Source organism: Polypterus senegalus, chromosome 1 (assembly GCF_016835505.1).
Source record: "Polypterus senegalus isolate Bchr_013 chromosome 1, ASM1683550v1, whole genome shotgun sequence".
In the NCBI taxonomy this organism is placed as follows: domain Eukaryota; kingdom Metazoa; phylum Chordata; class Cladistia; order Polypteriformes; family Polypteridae; genus Polypterus; species Polypterus senegalus.
The window spans coordinates 204,422,379-204,437,521 of NC_053154.1; the positions used below are offsets into that span (position 1 = coordinate 204,422,379).

A 15,143-nucleotide genomic window follows, 5' to 3' on the forward strand; every position below is an offset into this window, starting at 1 on the left:
TGTTTTGATATAATACGATGTATTATTTCTGGTATAATGAATATCTTCTTCTTCTTTGAATATCTTCTTCTTTTGGCTGCTCCTGTTAGGGGTTGCCACAGCGGATCATCTTCTTCCACATCGTCCTGTCTTCTGCATCTTGCTGTTGTTATTCTGGTACTGTATAATGCATATATTTGAGAAGTATTTACTGATCACTTAAAAGGTAAACCAGTGGTACACAAGTTATTATTGCCTCATATACTTGTGGTGTGCTGTAATTGAAAGACAATATAATTATACATGTCTTTCTTTTAAAACTATTTTTAAATAATCGAGACAACTGACGTTAACATTAAAAATTAGCAGAGGATGGTTTCGATCCATCGACCTCTGGGTTATGGGCCCAGCACGCTTCCGCTGCGCCACTCTGCTGCCACAAAAACACACTTACCTTCTTTCACTAAATGTCATGCTGACCAAGCCGGCTAACTACTAAACAAAGACTGTAACCGTTTTCGTTTTAACCCGCCCTCTATAATGAAAACCAATCAGTTGCAAGGTTGTTTGAGTATCGGTGTTTCTGATTGGATAGTACGTCTTCTTCGTACAGGTTTGTCTGTACCATCTGCCTCTTTCTCTAGGCCTGCTCGTTGTAGTTGTGGGTAGTAAATTCATCTTTCTTTTCTTGGTTTTTAAGAAGGATTCAAGACGTCGTACGCAATGAGGTATGGATATACTTGTAGATTTTCAAAATACCTTTTACTTTATTCGGAAGTGGATTGGGAAGAGAAGCTTTAATATGAATTTGTGAGACCATGTTTAATCTTTACAGTTCGAGTGAATGGGTTGAGAGTCGTACGGTTACAACCGGTATTTTACGATCTGAAAAAAGGGATCAGATGCAGTGCTATAACATAACATTTTTGTTCCTAGATACCCTAAACGAAATGCATTGAATTTTCAGCCCCTTTTCTGTCAGTATCTTAAAGTAATGTTAGGTGTTAGAATGAATGGGCCTCGGTATGATGGCCGCCTGTTTTGGCAAGGCCTTGTGTTCGCTCTGTTGTACCTGTACGAACACACTGGAACCAAAAGGTACTAAAGAGTAGTAGACAGAAAAGTAAGGAAAGAAATAAGTGACTTTTGTTTCTCCCAAAACGGAAACGGGGTCTTTGTTTTTGGCTATCGCTGAAGAATCGACTATACTTTTTTTGAAATAGAACTCCATCTTACCAAACATGTTTTAATGTCTGTGGGGCATCCTTTGTAAAAACAAGTTTTCGCACACATTATCATATATTACTTGTTTATCTGAATTAGGTGGAACCTTTTTATTTTTTGTTTGGTTTAAATAATGGATAAACATTTAATGGCTTAATCAGGGTCAGTAAATGATTTAGTGTACGTGTGTGAATTGTTCAGAATAAAGAGCCCCTTCACCACAAATGGTCCATTGAAGACATTTAAATCGATTGGTAACATGTTTGTGTTGCACTTATACATTTATTTTGCAGAATGTCCCATTATAATATCTTTACTAGTAATACTGTGTGTGTAGTTGTTTAAAATGCTTAATATATCAGATTTTAGACTATGCATTTTCAAAATCACGATTATGTAGGAGAAAAAAAAACTGACCCCAGAATATTGAACTTTTGTTACCAATGTGTTGTTACTTTGTAAAGTGTTCTGCACTTCTTAGCAGATAAATGTTTTTCTTTCTAAAGATGGATGGTCTCATACACTTTTTTTTTGGGCTTTTTTTTTCCTTAATACAGCTCAATTCTTTGAGTCAATAATACACTGTACACCTTTCATCTTGCAGTAGGTCTATTATGAGGAGAGCAAAACTGGCTTTAGTAAAATCATAATATAGAATGCTTGGGTGTTGTGCTGAATCTGGATAATTAATGTTGCCCCCTCTATCTTTTGTTTCCTAGAGGTGATCGGGGGCGGGGCCGAGGTGGACGGTTTGGTTCTAGAGGGGGTTTGGCCCAAGGGTAAGTGCACAAGTGACTATTAATGTTATACTGATACTAATGTATTCATATAGTATAGAGTGTCATGTTAGTATCCAACTGTAAATCAGTGTTAATGTAAGTAGAAATTTATGGCGTGCTAATGTAGAATCTGTAAATAAAGTATTGGCATTAATGTTCATTGCAAATCTGGTAATGATAATGTCTTCGTACTTTATAAATATTGTGTGCAAAACATCTACTCATTCTCTGTAGGTTGGTTTCTGCATTTAATGAAAATTGTCTAGCTTCATATTCATGGTGGTCATTGTGTGTATAATCCCTGAACAACTTATCAACTCTGCCATTTTAGAAATATTCTTTTTGTTTGTCCTAATGTTTTCAAATTAAAAAAAAAAAAAAAATCTAGATCAGAACAGGCCATTCAGTCCAACAGTTTGCTAGTCCTATCCACTAAATTCTTCTTAATTAACATCAATCCTAATTTTGAAAGTCCCTAAAGTCCTACTGTTAACCATGCTACTTGGTAACTTACTCCATGTGTCTGTGGTTCTCTGTGTAAAGAAAAACTTCCTAATGTTTGTGTTATATTTACCCTTAACAGCTGTGCCCTTGATAAACTTCTTTTAAAATGTCTCAATCTGCTGTACTAATTCCCTTCATAATTTTAAACACTTCGATCATATCTTTTCAATCTTCTTTAAACTGAAAAGGCTCAGCTCTTTTAATCTTTCCTCATAATTCATCCCCTGTTGCCCTGGAGTCAGCATCATTGTTCTTCTCCTGACTTTTTCTAGTGTGGCCATGTCCTTTTTGTAGCCTGGAGACCAAAACTGTACACAGTACTCCAGATGAGGTATAATCAGTGTGTTATAAAGTTTGAGCATAACCTCATTGGACTTGTACTCTATGCTTCATGCTATATAACCTTTTTAATGGCTTCTGAATACTGTCTCGCAGTTGATAGTACTAAGTCCACTATGACTCCTAAATCCTTCTTATAAGGTGTAGCTTTAACTTTCAGATTTCCAAGTGTGTATTCAAATCTAACCATTTTTATTTCTAAGTGTAATACTTTCACTTACATTAAAAATCATCTGCCACAGTTCTGCCCAAACCTGTATTGTGGTGGGTCAGCACTTGTGCATATAGACCAACTCTGGGCTACCAGTAAACAGTGACTGGTGATGCCACCTCTGTTTGGTATCAAGTCTCAATCCAGACTCTCATGTGTAGTTCCCAGTTGGTGGAACGGGCAACCTACCTCTATCTGTACTGCTGACTCCCTCAATGTATTTAAGAAGCAATTGAAGACTCTTCTGTTCTGTAAATATTTGTGTGATTGATTAAAGAGAAAAGGGAAAAAAAACTATGTTCTGTCATCTTTAATATTGGTAGTTAATTTGTTGTTTATCAATTGTAATCTATGATTTTAAATTAGTTATTACATCATTTCACTTGTGCCAGTCAGCTTTTGCTACCAGTCCTATTACACTTGCTGAGCAAACAGGCCCTAGCTTAATGTTACTTGATTATGTTTACCTCTGTTGTAAATCACTTTGGATAAAAGCATCTTCCAAGCAAATAACGTCCCTCTGTAAAGATTAAAGGATTCTATATTATCTGCCAATCCAGCTAGCTTGGTATCACCTGCAAAATCAACGATCTTGTAACATATTTCTATCCAAATCATTTGTGTGTATATGTGTATAACACCCTGAACTCCTACTACTTTTAGTTTGATGTCCAACCTCTCGTGTGGCACCTTATCGAAAGCTTTCTGAAAGTCAATTTAAATAATATAATAATATCCACTTTGATCATACCCTTTTGTTACTTCCTCTTAGAACTCCAGCATGTTGGTTAAATGGGACCTCCCTCTTCTGAACTTATGCTGTTCATTAAAACTTAACTTCATTACCCTTAATACTTCTATTATTTTACCTGTGATGCATATTAAACATACTGGCCTATAGTTGCTTGAATATGCCCGTTCACCATTTTTATATCCTTCTATATAAAAGCAGTCGGGATTGTCCTTCCGTCCCGTGAGTGCTACACAGGCGCGGTGTTTCACACACTCCCCATCCATTTTGCAATGCACGATGGGATTTGTAGTTTAGTTTTTCCAGGTAAAAGATGATTTTCTACTCCAGACTGCGATATCTTCTTCTTTCTTACTATATAAAAGCGGTCGGGATTGTCCTTCCGTCCCATGAGTGGAAAGCGTAGCGGTATTCCGCTTATCACAGACTTACTACTTGCAGCTTGCGGTAAGAAGCGACATGATGTGAGCAGAGTTCTGATGCTCCCATCGTTCCCTTGCTTTTGTGCGCGATGCGCTGGAAAAATAGACAAAATTATGTCTCTGGAAATAATTAATGTTGATGGAGTACAAATGCCTCACCGCGTAGTAAATATCAGGGGGGTTCAAAAGGGCGACCTCAATATAGAAAAAAAGTTTAAATTTCATCACAAAAATAACAAACTACGAATATTAAAGTAATACCGCTCAAATGCAATATAACCAAATTAATGAGTTTGTATAAAATATCAAATTGATCTACATATTGAATTGCCTTAAGAAGTGGTCAACTTAAAAGTCGGTCGCCTTAAAAAGCGGGTCAGCCTAGTAATGGGATATTATTTGTGATTTTGCATTTCCTTAGAAATTCCCCAGTGTGAGTGACTTCCTAATAATATGCATCAAGGGTTCATATGTGTACTCTCTCTAATATCCTTAAGAACTTGAGGGTAAATATTATCTAGTCCCGGTAATTTGTTTGATTTCAGCCTATTCAATTTGAGCTGTACTACTTCAACAATTTCCAAATCCCTGAGTGCTTCCTTAGAATTCCTTATTACCATTGGGAGGTTATGTACTTCCTCACATGTGAAAACCTCAGAAAATGCAAGTTTAGAGTATCTGCTATTTCACTGTCTGAATTTTTTAATTCTCGTAAACTATTCCTTATTTGTCCTTAACTGTTGTTTTACTACTAACAGCCTTTTAGCTTCACTAATATCCCTTTTATTGGTTTTCCTCATGTTTTCATATGCCAGACCATTCACATTGGAGTTATTAATCGTATTCACCTTATAAAGCCTCTTTCCCTTTGCAGCCTTTTTTTCAATTCTTTATTAACCCACTACAGAGTTGTTTTGTTTTTTTTCCCATTTTCCCTACTAATTCCAAATTTAGGTGTGCACCTCCCCTCCATTATATGTAAAATGTTTTTAAACCTGTCACACTGCTCCCCTCCTGTCTCTACACTTAATAGTTTATTCCAGGCTATCCTCATTAGACACTGCCGCATCTGCACAAAATCTGTCCTACCGAAGAAAGTCTTTACATCCGCATGCTTGTAAAATGTTGACAATTATAGTCACTTTACCCTATTGCTTCAATAACAGTATTACAAAATACTAAATCTGGACAGTGTTCCCCCTATGTTGGTGCTTTAACATTTTGTGGTTTTAAAAAAAAAAAAAGTCACTGATTACTTCCAAAAACTCCTCTTGTGCTCCACAGTGTGCAACATTATCCCAGTTAATATTCAGGTAGTTAGTCTCCCATGACTATAATATACTCCCTGTAAATCTGCCTTTCTAATATTACTAAAGGATGTGTATTGAAATAACTGTCTGTATTGGGTGGTCTATAGCACACTCCAAAAGTAAGGCCTAATTTCCTAATGCTTTCCAGATGAAGCCAGATGTCCTCAGTAAGGTGGTGCTCATCATCCAATTGAAGAGGATTTGCATTTAAATTCGGTTCAACATAAACAGCAGCCCACCTCCTTTTCTGTTCTGTCTATCCTTTCTAAACATGTGTATCACTCTGTTATACTCATCCACATCTTTTTTTAGCCATGTTTTTGTTATTGCTGTAATATTGTAATTAAGTTCTGCTACATACAACTCCAACTCACTCATTTGTGCAGAATACTTTTCACTGAGAATCTAACGTTGGTTGTATATAAGTTGTGACCATTCTGTTCATCTGTCTCCATAATCTAACAATGCACTTCAGCAATTTTTTAGGGACCTTCTGATATTTTTTTTTTCATTTTAGAAGCAACATGTACATTTCTTTGCTGGAGCAATACCTAGTTATTTCTCACATCATTTAAAAATACTTTATGAAGCAATCTGTTACTATATGGAGGAGTTAAAATAATTCATTCAAATTATATTTGTCTTATAGAATATCATGAGAATATAGGGTGTTTTATTTAATGTTTTTGGAGTGGTATTTTAACGGTATTTTGTTAACTGAAACGATATTTTTATTTTAGGTACCGTCCCTTTGTTCCACACATTCCTTTTGACTTCTATGTGGTGAGTAGTTTCCTAGTATTATTTATTCATCTATAATTTGAAACCACTGTATCCAGTTGAAGGCATTTGCTGAAATTGTGCTACTTTACATTTGACATTTAATCCAGGGAATTGTTCTATGAGAGGAGGCTTTGAAAGTTTATGTGATATTTACTAATATATGCAGATCACCCCAGTCCATGGGTGTAAAATTAAATTTTAGTGAGGGCCAAAAATAACACTTCATATACCTGAGGCACGTTGGAGTATATCAATAAACAACTCGCAACACATTTTCTTTACAAGCAAAGACACAAATACCTCTCTGTTCTGCCTCATTTTTGTCTTGAATTTGGCTACTTTCTTTGGCAATGCTTTTTTGACATTGCAGTGGGTTAGGAAAGATACCAGTGCTCCTAGAACTGAACTCTGCTTTGAGAGGAAAAAAATAAAATGGACGACTGTTCTAGGACTACCTCTAATGTTTTTGCTGCCCTAGGTGAAGCTATAAGTGACTTCTGTCTCAAAACCTGCCCCCCCAACACTATATAACAATATAAAATGGGTAGGTTAATTTATGGTGGTTCTGTTTTACAAAAAGAGTACCAGCATTACAGGGTAAAGTATGTTTAATTGAAAAGGAAACACATGGCAGCTACACTGTATGATCACTAATGTATAATTTTCGCTAATTTCACAAATGGTTCATACTACTACTACTACTACTATTAATGTTCATTTAAAATGGGCATAATGTACATATAAAATATGAAATTCAAGAAATCTTAAGGTTGTGAAGTGTATGCCGACTAGGGTTGGGTATCATTAAGATTTTATCAATACCTATACTGTTTATTGATACTGTTACTTATTGATACTCTTATCAATACTACTCTTCATAGTGTGGTGCAAAAAATAGACATGATGTGAAGAGATTGAACAGTTTTTTTAATATAACTTTTTTTTTTTCCAAAACTGTTTCCTGTATTCCTGTAGTGCTGCTTTCTTGAACATTAGCTATTAAACATCTAGAAGTGTTTACTATACGTATATACATTATTCGCAGGAAAAAACTATTTACAATATACAGTACATAGCCTTTCACAATATAAATATTCTGACTTTATAATCTAATATATTCTTAACAAAAATATAGTAGCATACTTTCCAGAAACCAAAACAAAAGCATCACACAAAGAGCTTCTCCCCAATGACCGTTAAATAAATTGAATTGATTACAAATTATTATAAGTAAAACTATTAATACTAAGTATAAATATACTTAACAGTATATAAAATACGGTTAGCAACTCCTATTCAGCTGCTCTATAAAGCAGTAACATTGCTCAGCCAAACACTTTCTCCCTCTGTATCTTTTATATCTTCATGTATAAGATTAAAAAAAAAATTATAAATCTCTAAAACTTTTTGAAAGTGGGGTGTTTTTCTAAGCAGTAATATGCCAGTTTGTACTTTCTTTGTCAGAACAGAATATCACATTTATCTGGAATGAATAGCAATTATTAATATAGATCATACTTTATCTCCTTATAGAATAGTAAGCCTACAGTACTTACAAAGCTTTAACAAAACATGTTGCCTACACTGGTCTTTTCTGTTTCCTTCTGTGAAGACTTGTCCTCAAACTATTTGTCACATCGGAGATCCATATTAAATACTGAAACAGCAGAATTGTCGCAAAAAAAAAAAGTGAAAAGGACAACTGGGCCAAATACGGGGATGTTTCAGTCCCCACCTTGTATATGATCATGCTAAACAATCAACCATGCATAATTTTTTTCCTTAATGGAAGCAATGTGTTTCTGCATCTGGAAGCATGCCAAAACTTTTTGGGTACAGATGGGAGAGGCTCAAATGAAGCGAAGTGTATATGTGAGTGGGTGGAGACGGGATGTAGTACTGCAAAAGTGGGTGGTCGTGGGTTTAAATAATCAGTCCCACTGAGAACTTTAGTTTGAAACTGATGAGCCTTTACTAATTGCCTCTTACCCTCCTTCCACTCTTTTTGTGGGACCTCCTCCTACCACTGAGGTATTTAATTTGCACATTGAACTGTTATCTTCTGAAAGCACAGTGCTCAGTAGCTGTCCAGCCACATGGCACATGAATCTCTAGCTGGATGATTATAATTTGATCAGTATGCTACTAAATATATACAAGAACAAATAATTTTGGGGAAATTCATAACTAAAACAAAAAAAAAAAAACCAAAAATACACATTGCAACACACGCAGTTATGAAACTAAAATGTGAACTGACGCCTGCAGTGTAGCCATCATTGTGGATGGTTTAGAATTTAAAAACTCCACTAATGTCAGATCGAATTAATGTTGCAGAATCTCCGATACTGGCACAGCTTTTCCAAGAGCTTACCAATTTAAAACCACTTTTACTACTGCTAAACAACTTCTAATGGTAATCCACAGTGCTTTAAAAGTAATGGATGACATGGACTGTAAATTCTATGTACTATACAACAACTATGTATCCAAAATCTGCATCAAGAGTTTGAGGTAATGGAGGAAGAGACGGTGAACACACTTGCTGAAAAGGACACCATATAACAAAAATAAAGCTGTGAACTTGCACCTCAAGAAAATAAAAAAGCACGTTCAGCTGAAGAGTGCTTCTGTGAAGCCTAGTATATTGCACCTTGGGATTTAGAAGACAACCTGCAAAGGATGCCCTGGTTAGCACAAAGTTGAGAAAGAGTGTTAGTCCAGACACAGGTTTTGAATTTGATGCTAACACAACATGCAAGAGATAATGACATTTGTACTGGCATCATTCTACACATCACGATCAATGGCTCCTGACCTTGTTAAAAAAATAAATTGCATTCGTAAATGGTTAGAAAAGAATTGTGATCACATTTAACATGAGTAGAAATGCAAGTTAATTTTCTATCAGCGTGAAACAATCAAGTAACAGAAAAGACAAAACAATTATGTAGTGTGGCGGCAGCAGTCAGCTAAGGACTGGTAGCCAGCAGTGGTGTATGTGAAATCCTTCATTAGAAAGTCCAGTCTCTTGCATGTTATTGAAGCCGTAAAGTTTATTTGTAGCAATGTAGTGTTTCTTTTTTATTTTTGGTCATTATAAGCAGCCAGTTTTCATTCTAACTACAGGTTACTGGCTGTGTTGTGCTGTGCCAAAACATAACAACCTCTAGTGAGATGTTTGATGACAAGTGTAAATGTCAGTTATGGATAGAATTTTCATATGGTCTGCATACTAAATGCAGTCTCTGAAGAAACTATTGATCTTCGTGGGTGGGCCATATGTCGTGTAACATGTTTTGAATATTGATGACTTGGGCTGAATTAAAATCTCCAAGGGCAGAATCTGGCCTGGGGGCCTTTAACAACCTTGCCTTAGTCTTTAACTAAGCTAGAGTATGTTTTTTTTTTTTTTTCTTTCTTTTTAAAGTGTGAGATGGCCTTCCCTCGAGTAAAACCAGCACCTGATGAGACTGCCTTCAATGAAGCGCTACTAAAGAGAAACCAGGATCTTACCCCAACACCAGCTGAGCAGGTATACTTATATTATGGCAGTGTTGCTGCTGCACAAAGATTATTCCTGTTTAATGTGTGACCTGAAAATTCAATTTAAGGAGACCAGCTTAGTTGCATTAATCAGTCATTGCAGTCCTTCCTTTAGTGATTATTTGATTTCACCACTTTCTTTAAATTCTCCATTGTCTTGTTCAGTTTTTTTTTTCCCTGGGTTAATTGAATGATTTTCAAAGTTGAGTAATCATTTGCCAGGTTTTGATTTTCCTTCTCTCCAAATACCAGTTTTGTGTAACTGCTTGATGCACTGCACTGAAGGTCCTCAGTAACTGTCCTGGGTGGCTGTAGTGGCTGTATGTTTTCGTTTCAGACAGTTTCATAATTAGTTGCCAGGCCTAGCAGATAATGAAACTTGGTATTTATTATATGAGTTGTTAGTGCTTTAATTCTTCAAAGACAAAACCGTATCACATTGTAGATTTTTCATTTTTTGAGAATGTTATCCGTATGTTTTATTTTACACAGCAGATTTTTACCTCTTGCTTATCTTCCTTCTCTTTAATATCAAAACATTTTATTAATGCAGATACTTCATGGTGCATATACACGGATTTAAATGGAAGCATGTCATTAAGAACTGATAGTTTCTTTGTCATCTGCACCTCATTAATAATGAGGTGCAGATGACAAAGAAACTTATCAGTTCCTAATGATGGTTAAGGAATTAGGCAACAGCCTAATTCATGCAACAGCCTTGTGTTGTATGTGTCTGAGAGGGGGCATCATTCAGTGCGTTTACCAAACATTTGCATCTCATGTTCCAATTTCCTGGTTTGTTTACTTTGTGTCCTTTATTCAACCAATTTGAAATGAAAAGGTCCACCTCACATTTTGAATGTGTTTTTACTGGTGCCTTTATTGAAGTTGACTTAAGTTGCAGCTGTTTGATATTGAACATGTAGCTTGAAATCTGGTCAAAAACTTGCACTGCATTGCTTAATATATCTTATGACGTACTGCTTTCGTATAGGATCATTTGAGTCACCTTTGATTTTTGTTTTATTATTTTATTTGTGACCTTTATATTCATTTTCAGGATTTTACTGCTTTTGTTTTGATTTGTGATTGTTTCTTTATGCTTTCTTTTCCACTTTGATATTCTGGTATAATCATACAGCATTATAATTGATAAAATGATAGCATAGCTAATCTTAAATTGCACAGTTAAATCAGTTTCATATTATTGGTATGATTGTAATTTGTGGTAATGTGTGTTTTTTTATATATATATATATATATATATATATACTGCTCAAAAGAATTAAAGGAACACTTTTTAATCAGAGTATAGCATAAAGTCAATGAAACTTATGGGATATTAATCTGGTCAGTTAAGTAGCAGAGGGGTTGTTAATCAGTTTCAGCTGCTGTGGTGTTAATGAAATTAACAACAGATGCACTAGAGGGGCAACAATGAGATGACCCCCAAAACAGGAGTGGTTTAACAGGTGGAGGCCACAGACATTTTTCCCTCCTCATCTTTTCTGACTGTTTCTTCACTAGTTTTGCATTTGGCTACAGTCAGTGTCACTACTGGTAGCATGAGGCGATACCTGGACCCTACAGAGGTTGCACAGGTAGTCCAACTTCTCCAGGATGGCACATCAATACGTGTCATTGCCAGAAGGTTTGCTGTGTCTCCCTGCACAGTCTCAAGGGCATGGAGGAGATTCTAGGAGACAAGTAGTTACTCTAGGAGAGCCGGAGAGGGCCATAGAAGGTCCATAACCCATCAGCAGGACCAGTATCTGCTCCTTTGGGCAAGGAGGAACAGGATGAGCACTGCCAGAGCCCTACAAAATGACCTCCAGCAGGCCACTGGTGTGAATGTCTCTGACCAAACAACCAGAAAGACTTCATGAGGGTGACCCAAGGGCCCCATGTCCTCTAATGGGCCCTGAGCTCACTGCCCAGCAGCATGCAGCTCAATTGGCATTCGCCATAGAATACCAGAATTGGCAGATGCACCACTGGTGCCCTGTGCTTTTTACAGATGAGAGCAGGTTCACCCTGAGCACGTGACAGAAGTGAAAGGGTCTGGAGAAGCCATGGAGAACATTATGCTGCCTGTAACATCATTCAGCATGAGCAGTTTGGTGGTGGGTTAATGATTGTCTGGGGAGGCATATCCATGGAGGGTCACACAGACCGCTACAGGCTTGACAAAGGCACCTTGGCTGCCATTAGGTATCAGGATGAAATCCTTGGACCCATTGTCAGACCCTATGCTGGTACAGTGGCTCCTGGTGCACGACAATTCCTGGCCTCATGTGGTGAGAGTATGCAGGCAGTTCCTGGAGGATGAAGGAATTGATACCATTGACTGGCCACCACACTTTCCTGACCTAAATCCAATAGAACACCTCTGGGACATTATGTTTTGGTCCATCCAATGCCACCAGGTTGCACCTCAGACTGTCCAGGAGCTCAGTGATGCCCTGGTCCAGATCTGGGAGGAGATCCCCCACAACACCATCTGTCATCTCATTAGAAGCATGCACCGATGTTGTCAGGCATGTATACAAGAACACAGGGGCCATACAAAGTGCTGCATACAATTTGGAGTTGCTGCAATTCAATTTTGGCAAAATGGACTAGCCTGCCACATAATTTTTTCACTCTGATTTTTGCGGCATCTTTGAATTCAGGGCTCTGTAGGTTGATCATTTTCATTTCCATCAAACGATGTGGCAGCCTTTCGTTCCTAACACATTACCCAGTCTATATCAGTATAGATATCCAGGAGGATTTCTTTTTCCCATTGAGATCTGATGTGTTTTCAAAGTGTTCCTTTAATTTTTTGAGCAGTTATATATATATATATATATATATATATATAAAAATAATTGGAATTAGACTACTGGAATAATATGCTCCTTTTTCTCTCTCCTTAGTCTTCCATCCTTTCTCTTGTTACAAAGATTAACAATGTGATTGACAACCTTATTGTAGCTCCTGGAAACTTTGAAGTGGTGAGCAATTTTTTTTTCCTATTCTGCCCTTTTTTTTTTTTTTAAGTAGTTTTTTGTAATTTTTCTTGTCATGTGCAATTTTAGTAAATTCTCCAACCCTTCTGACAAACTTTTTTTTTTGTCTTAAAATATTGCAATTTCTTAGTGGGGTTTGTGAATTTTAATTTGGAGAGAGGGTTTGGTAAAGAACATTATCAACAACAGTTGTTTATATATTTTCATATAAAAGTCTAGCTGAATATGCTTTTCAAGAATTGCAAAGAAAACAAAGCATTCATACACAATACAAATAAATTGAGAAAGGAATGAGTGAATAAGCATAATTTAAATGTCACGGTGTTTTATTCTTTTGGTTGTAATGGTAGAAGACACAGTCCAACTCTAAGGTTGGATGGTTAATGAAGAGAGAAAAACAAAAACTTAGTTGATGGTATGCTAGAGAAAAATAAACCTTTAGGTGCTCCAGGACCAAAGACTGCCCAGTCCCCTCTAAGTATTCTACATTGCATAATGGTAACAAAGTTATCTGTGGTTTTGTTGCATCACCCTGTAAGGTTAGATGTGGTTGGACATGTCGGTAGTTTGAAGATCCACATTTCAAATGCAGCTTCAGAGTGCTTTTACAAGGTGGCAACTACATAATAAACCTCTGCAGAAGACCGAAAAGCAGTATTTTGCAAATGTTTACATTCATTTTTGATTATTTCTGGCAACTTTTTTAAAATTATTTGTGTAACTGACCAGTTTTCCCTTTTTTGCAGTATATTGATAGCCAGCCAGTCCTCAGTTTAGAGAGGTGCTTTGATATACTGTAGTATTTGAAGAATTACCAAGGCATTAGTTATCACCAGCTGCTGAGGAAAACCTATGCCGGTTAATCAAATTTTTTTAATTGCAAGTTAATATTTATTGGTCCAACAGCAGTATGGTCAGTTTTATGATTTCATCATATTATCTACTAAAACTTGATTTCTGATTAGAATAAATGACCTTATGAACATTTAGTGTGGAAGAGTGTAGTTATGTTACATATTACATGTTATATAATTTGTGCAGTACTTCATATAGCCTTGGTAGCCAAGAGTATTAAGTGTTCAGGAAGAAAAAAACACCTTGAGCTGCTTAAATGTATTTTCACATTGATGATAATTATGCTTTCCATGACTTTCTCTCTGATGTCTTTTAGGAGTTCTGTTAATCTTTCATTTCCCGTGTTAATAGATTTATTTTTTTATAATTACACTGTGATACATTCTGGCACTATACTTAACCTGATACAGCATGAGCATTATTTGAACACACTTAAGGCAACCTTTTTGAGGTATTTACAAAAAAATGAAAATCTAATTCAGGCTTAAGACATCATATTTCCTCCACATTAACAAATCAGCAGAAGTGTGGTTGATTGCATTTATTTTTATATAAAGGCATGCAACAGTATAGTTAAAACACATTTTCATTGAAATGTCTTAGTTTTTTGCTAAAAATAGCAGTTTTTGGTTTATAGAGCAGAATAGAGAAGAAAATATGAAGTGTTTGTAGGTGCTGGGGTAAGGTTTTAGCATCTTTCCCTCCTATTTCATTAAATAGAGAAGTGTGAAATTTGCTATCTGGTTTATTTAACTTATACAGTTTTATATAAATAGGCTAACATGAGTGGAAAAAACGTTTGTAACAAAAAATCATTTAATTTCTTCAATAACATTATTAGTTAAATTAAAAGTTATGCAATAAAATTAAGAATTTAATAATAGTACTATAGTTTGGCAGTGTGACTTTTTTTCCTGGTGTGTCAATTATTTTTGTGTGTTTATAAATACTATTCACAGGCTGATCTTGTTTATATTTTTCATAGCAAATTGAGGAGGTTCGCCAAGTGGGCTCTTACAAAAAAGGCACAATGACAACGGGACACAATGTTGCAGATCTGGTTGTTATTCTCAAAATCCTGCCAACATGTGAGTATCTGACAATGTGGGAGGTTGTAATTTTTGCAGACTTCGTTTGTTTTTGGTCTGTTACAAGAAATCAGTACATTTTCTTATATATTTAAGTTTCAAAAATGTATAGTTCTGACATCTAAATTGAATTGTTATATTCAGCACATCTTTTGTTGTGAAGTCTAAGTTTCTATGAAATGTCTGTGTAACTGAAGTCTGTAAGTTAACATATATTAAACAAGCAAATCAATTTATTTTAAACAGTGGAAGCTGTTGCTGCTCTGGGAAACAAAGTTGTTGAAACGCTTCGTGCACAGGATCCAGCTGAAGGTTTGTGTTAAATGCACTAACTAAAT

General features: G+C 36.0%; 1 protein-coding gene and 1 non-coding gene across 2 annotated transcripts in view; one reads left to right on the forward strand and one right to left on the reverse strand.

Annotated features, from left to right (window-relative positions):
• Positions 1–342: 342 nt before the first annotated feature.
• trnam-cau lies at positions 343–414 on the reverse strand. The gene has a single exon. It is a non-coding gene; the product is annotated as a tRNA-Met (tRNA).
• Positions 415–575: 161 nt separating this feature from the next.
• Positions 576–15,143, forward strand: part of ilf2 (interleukin enhancer binding factor 2) — a 30,136-nt gene continuing 15,568 nt past the window's right edge. Inside the window, exons 1-7 of the mRNA XM_039767671.1 lie at positions 576–707; positions 1,923–1,982; positions 6,260–6,302; positions 9,733–9,837; positions 12,770–12,847; positions 14,703–14,805; positions 15,052–15,117. Coding sequence (XP_039623605.1) covers positions 703–707; positions 1,923–1,982; positions 6,260–6,302; positions 9,733–9,837; positions 12,770–12,847; positions 14,703–14,805; positions 15,052–15,117 — 460 coding nt within the window. The 5' untranslated portion in view covers positions 576–702. The remainder of the gene's footprint in view (positions 708–1,922; positions 1,983–6,259; positions 6,303–9,732; positions 9,838–12,769; positions 12,848–14,702; positions 14,806–15,051; positions 15,118–15,143) is intronic.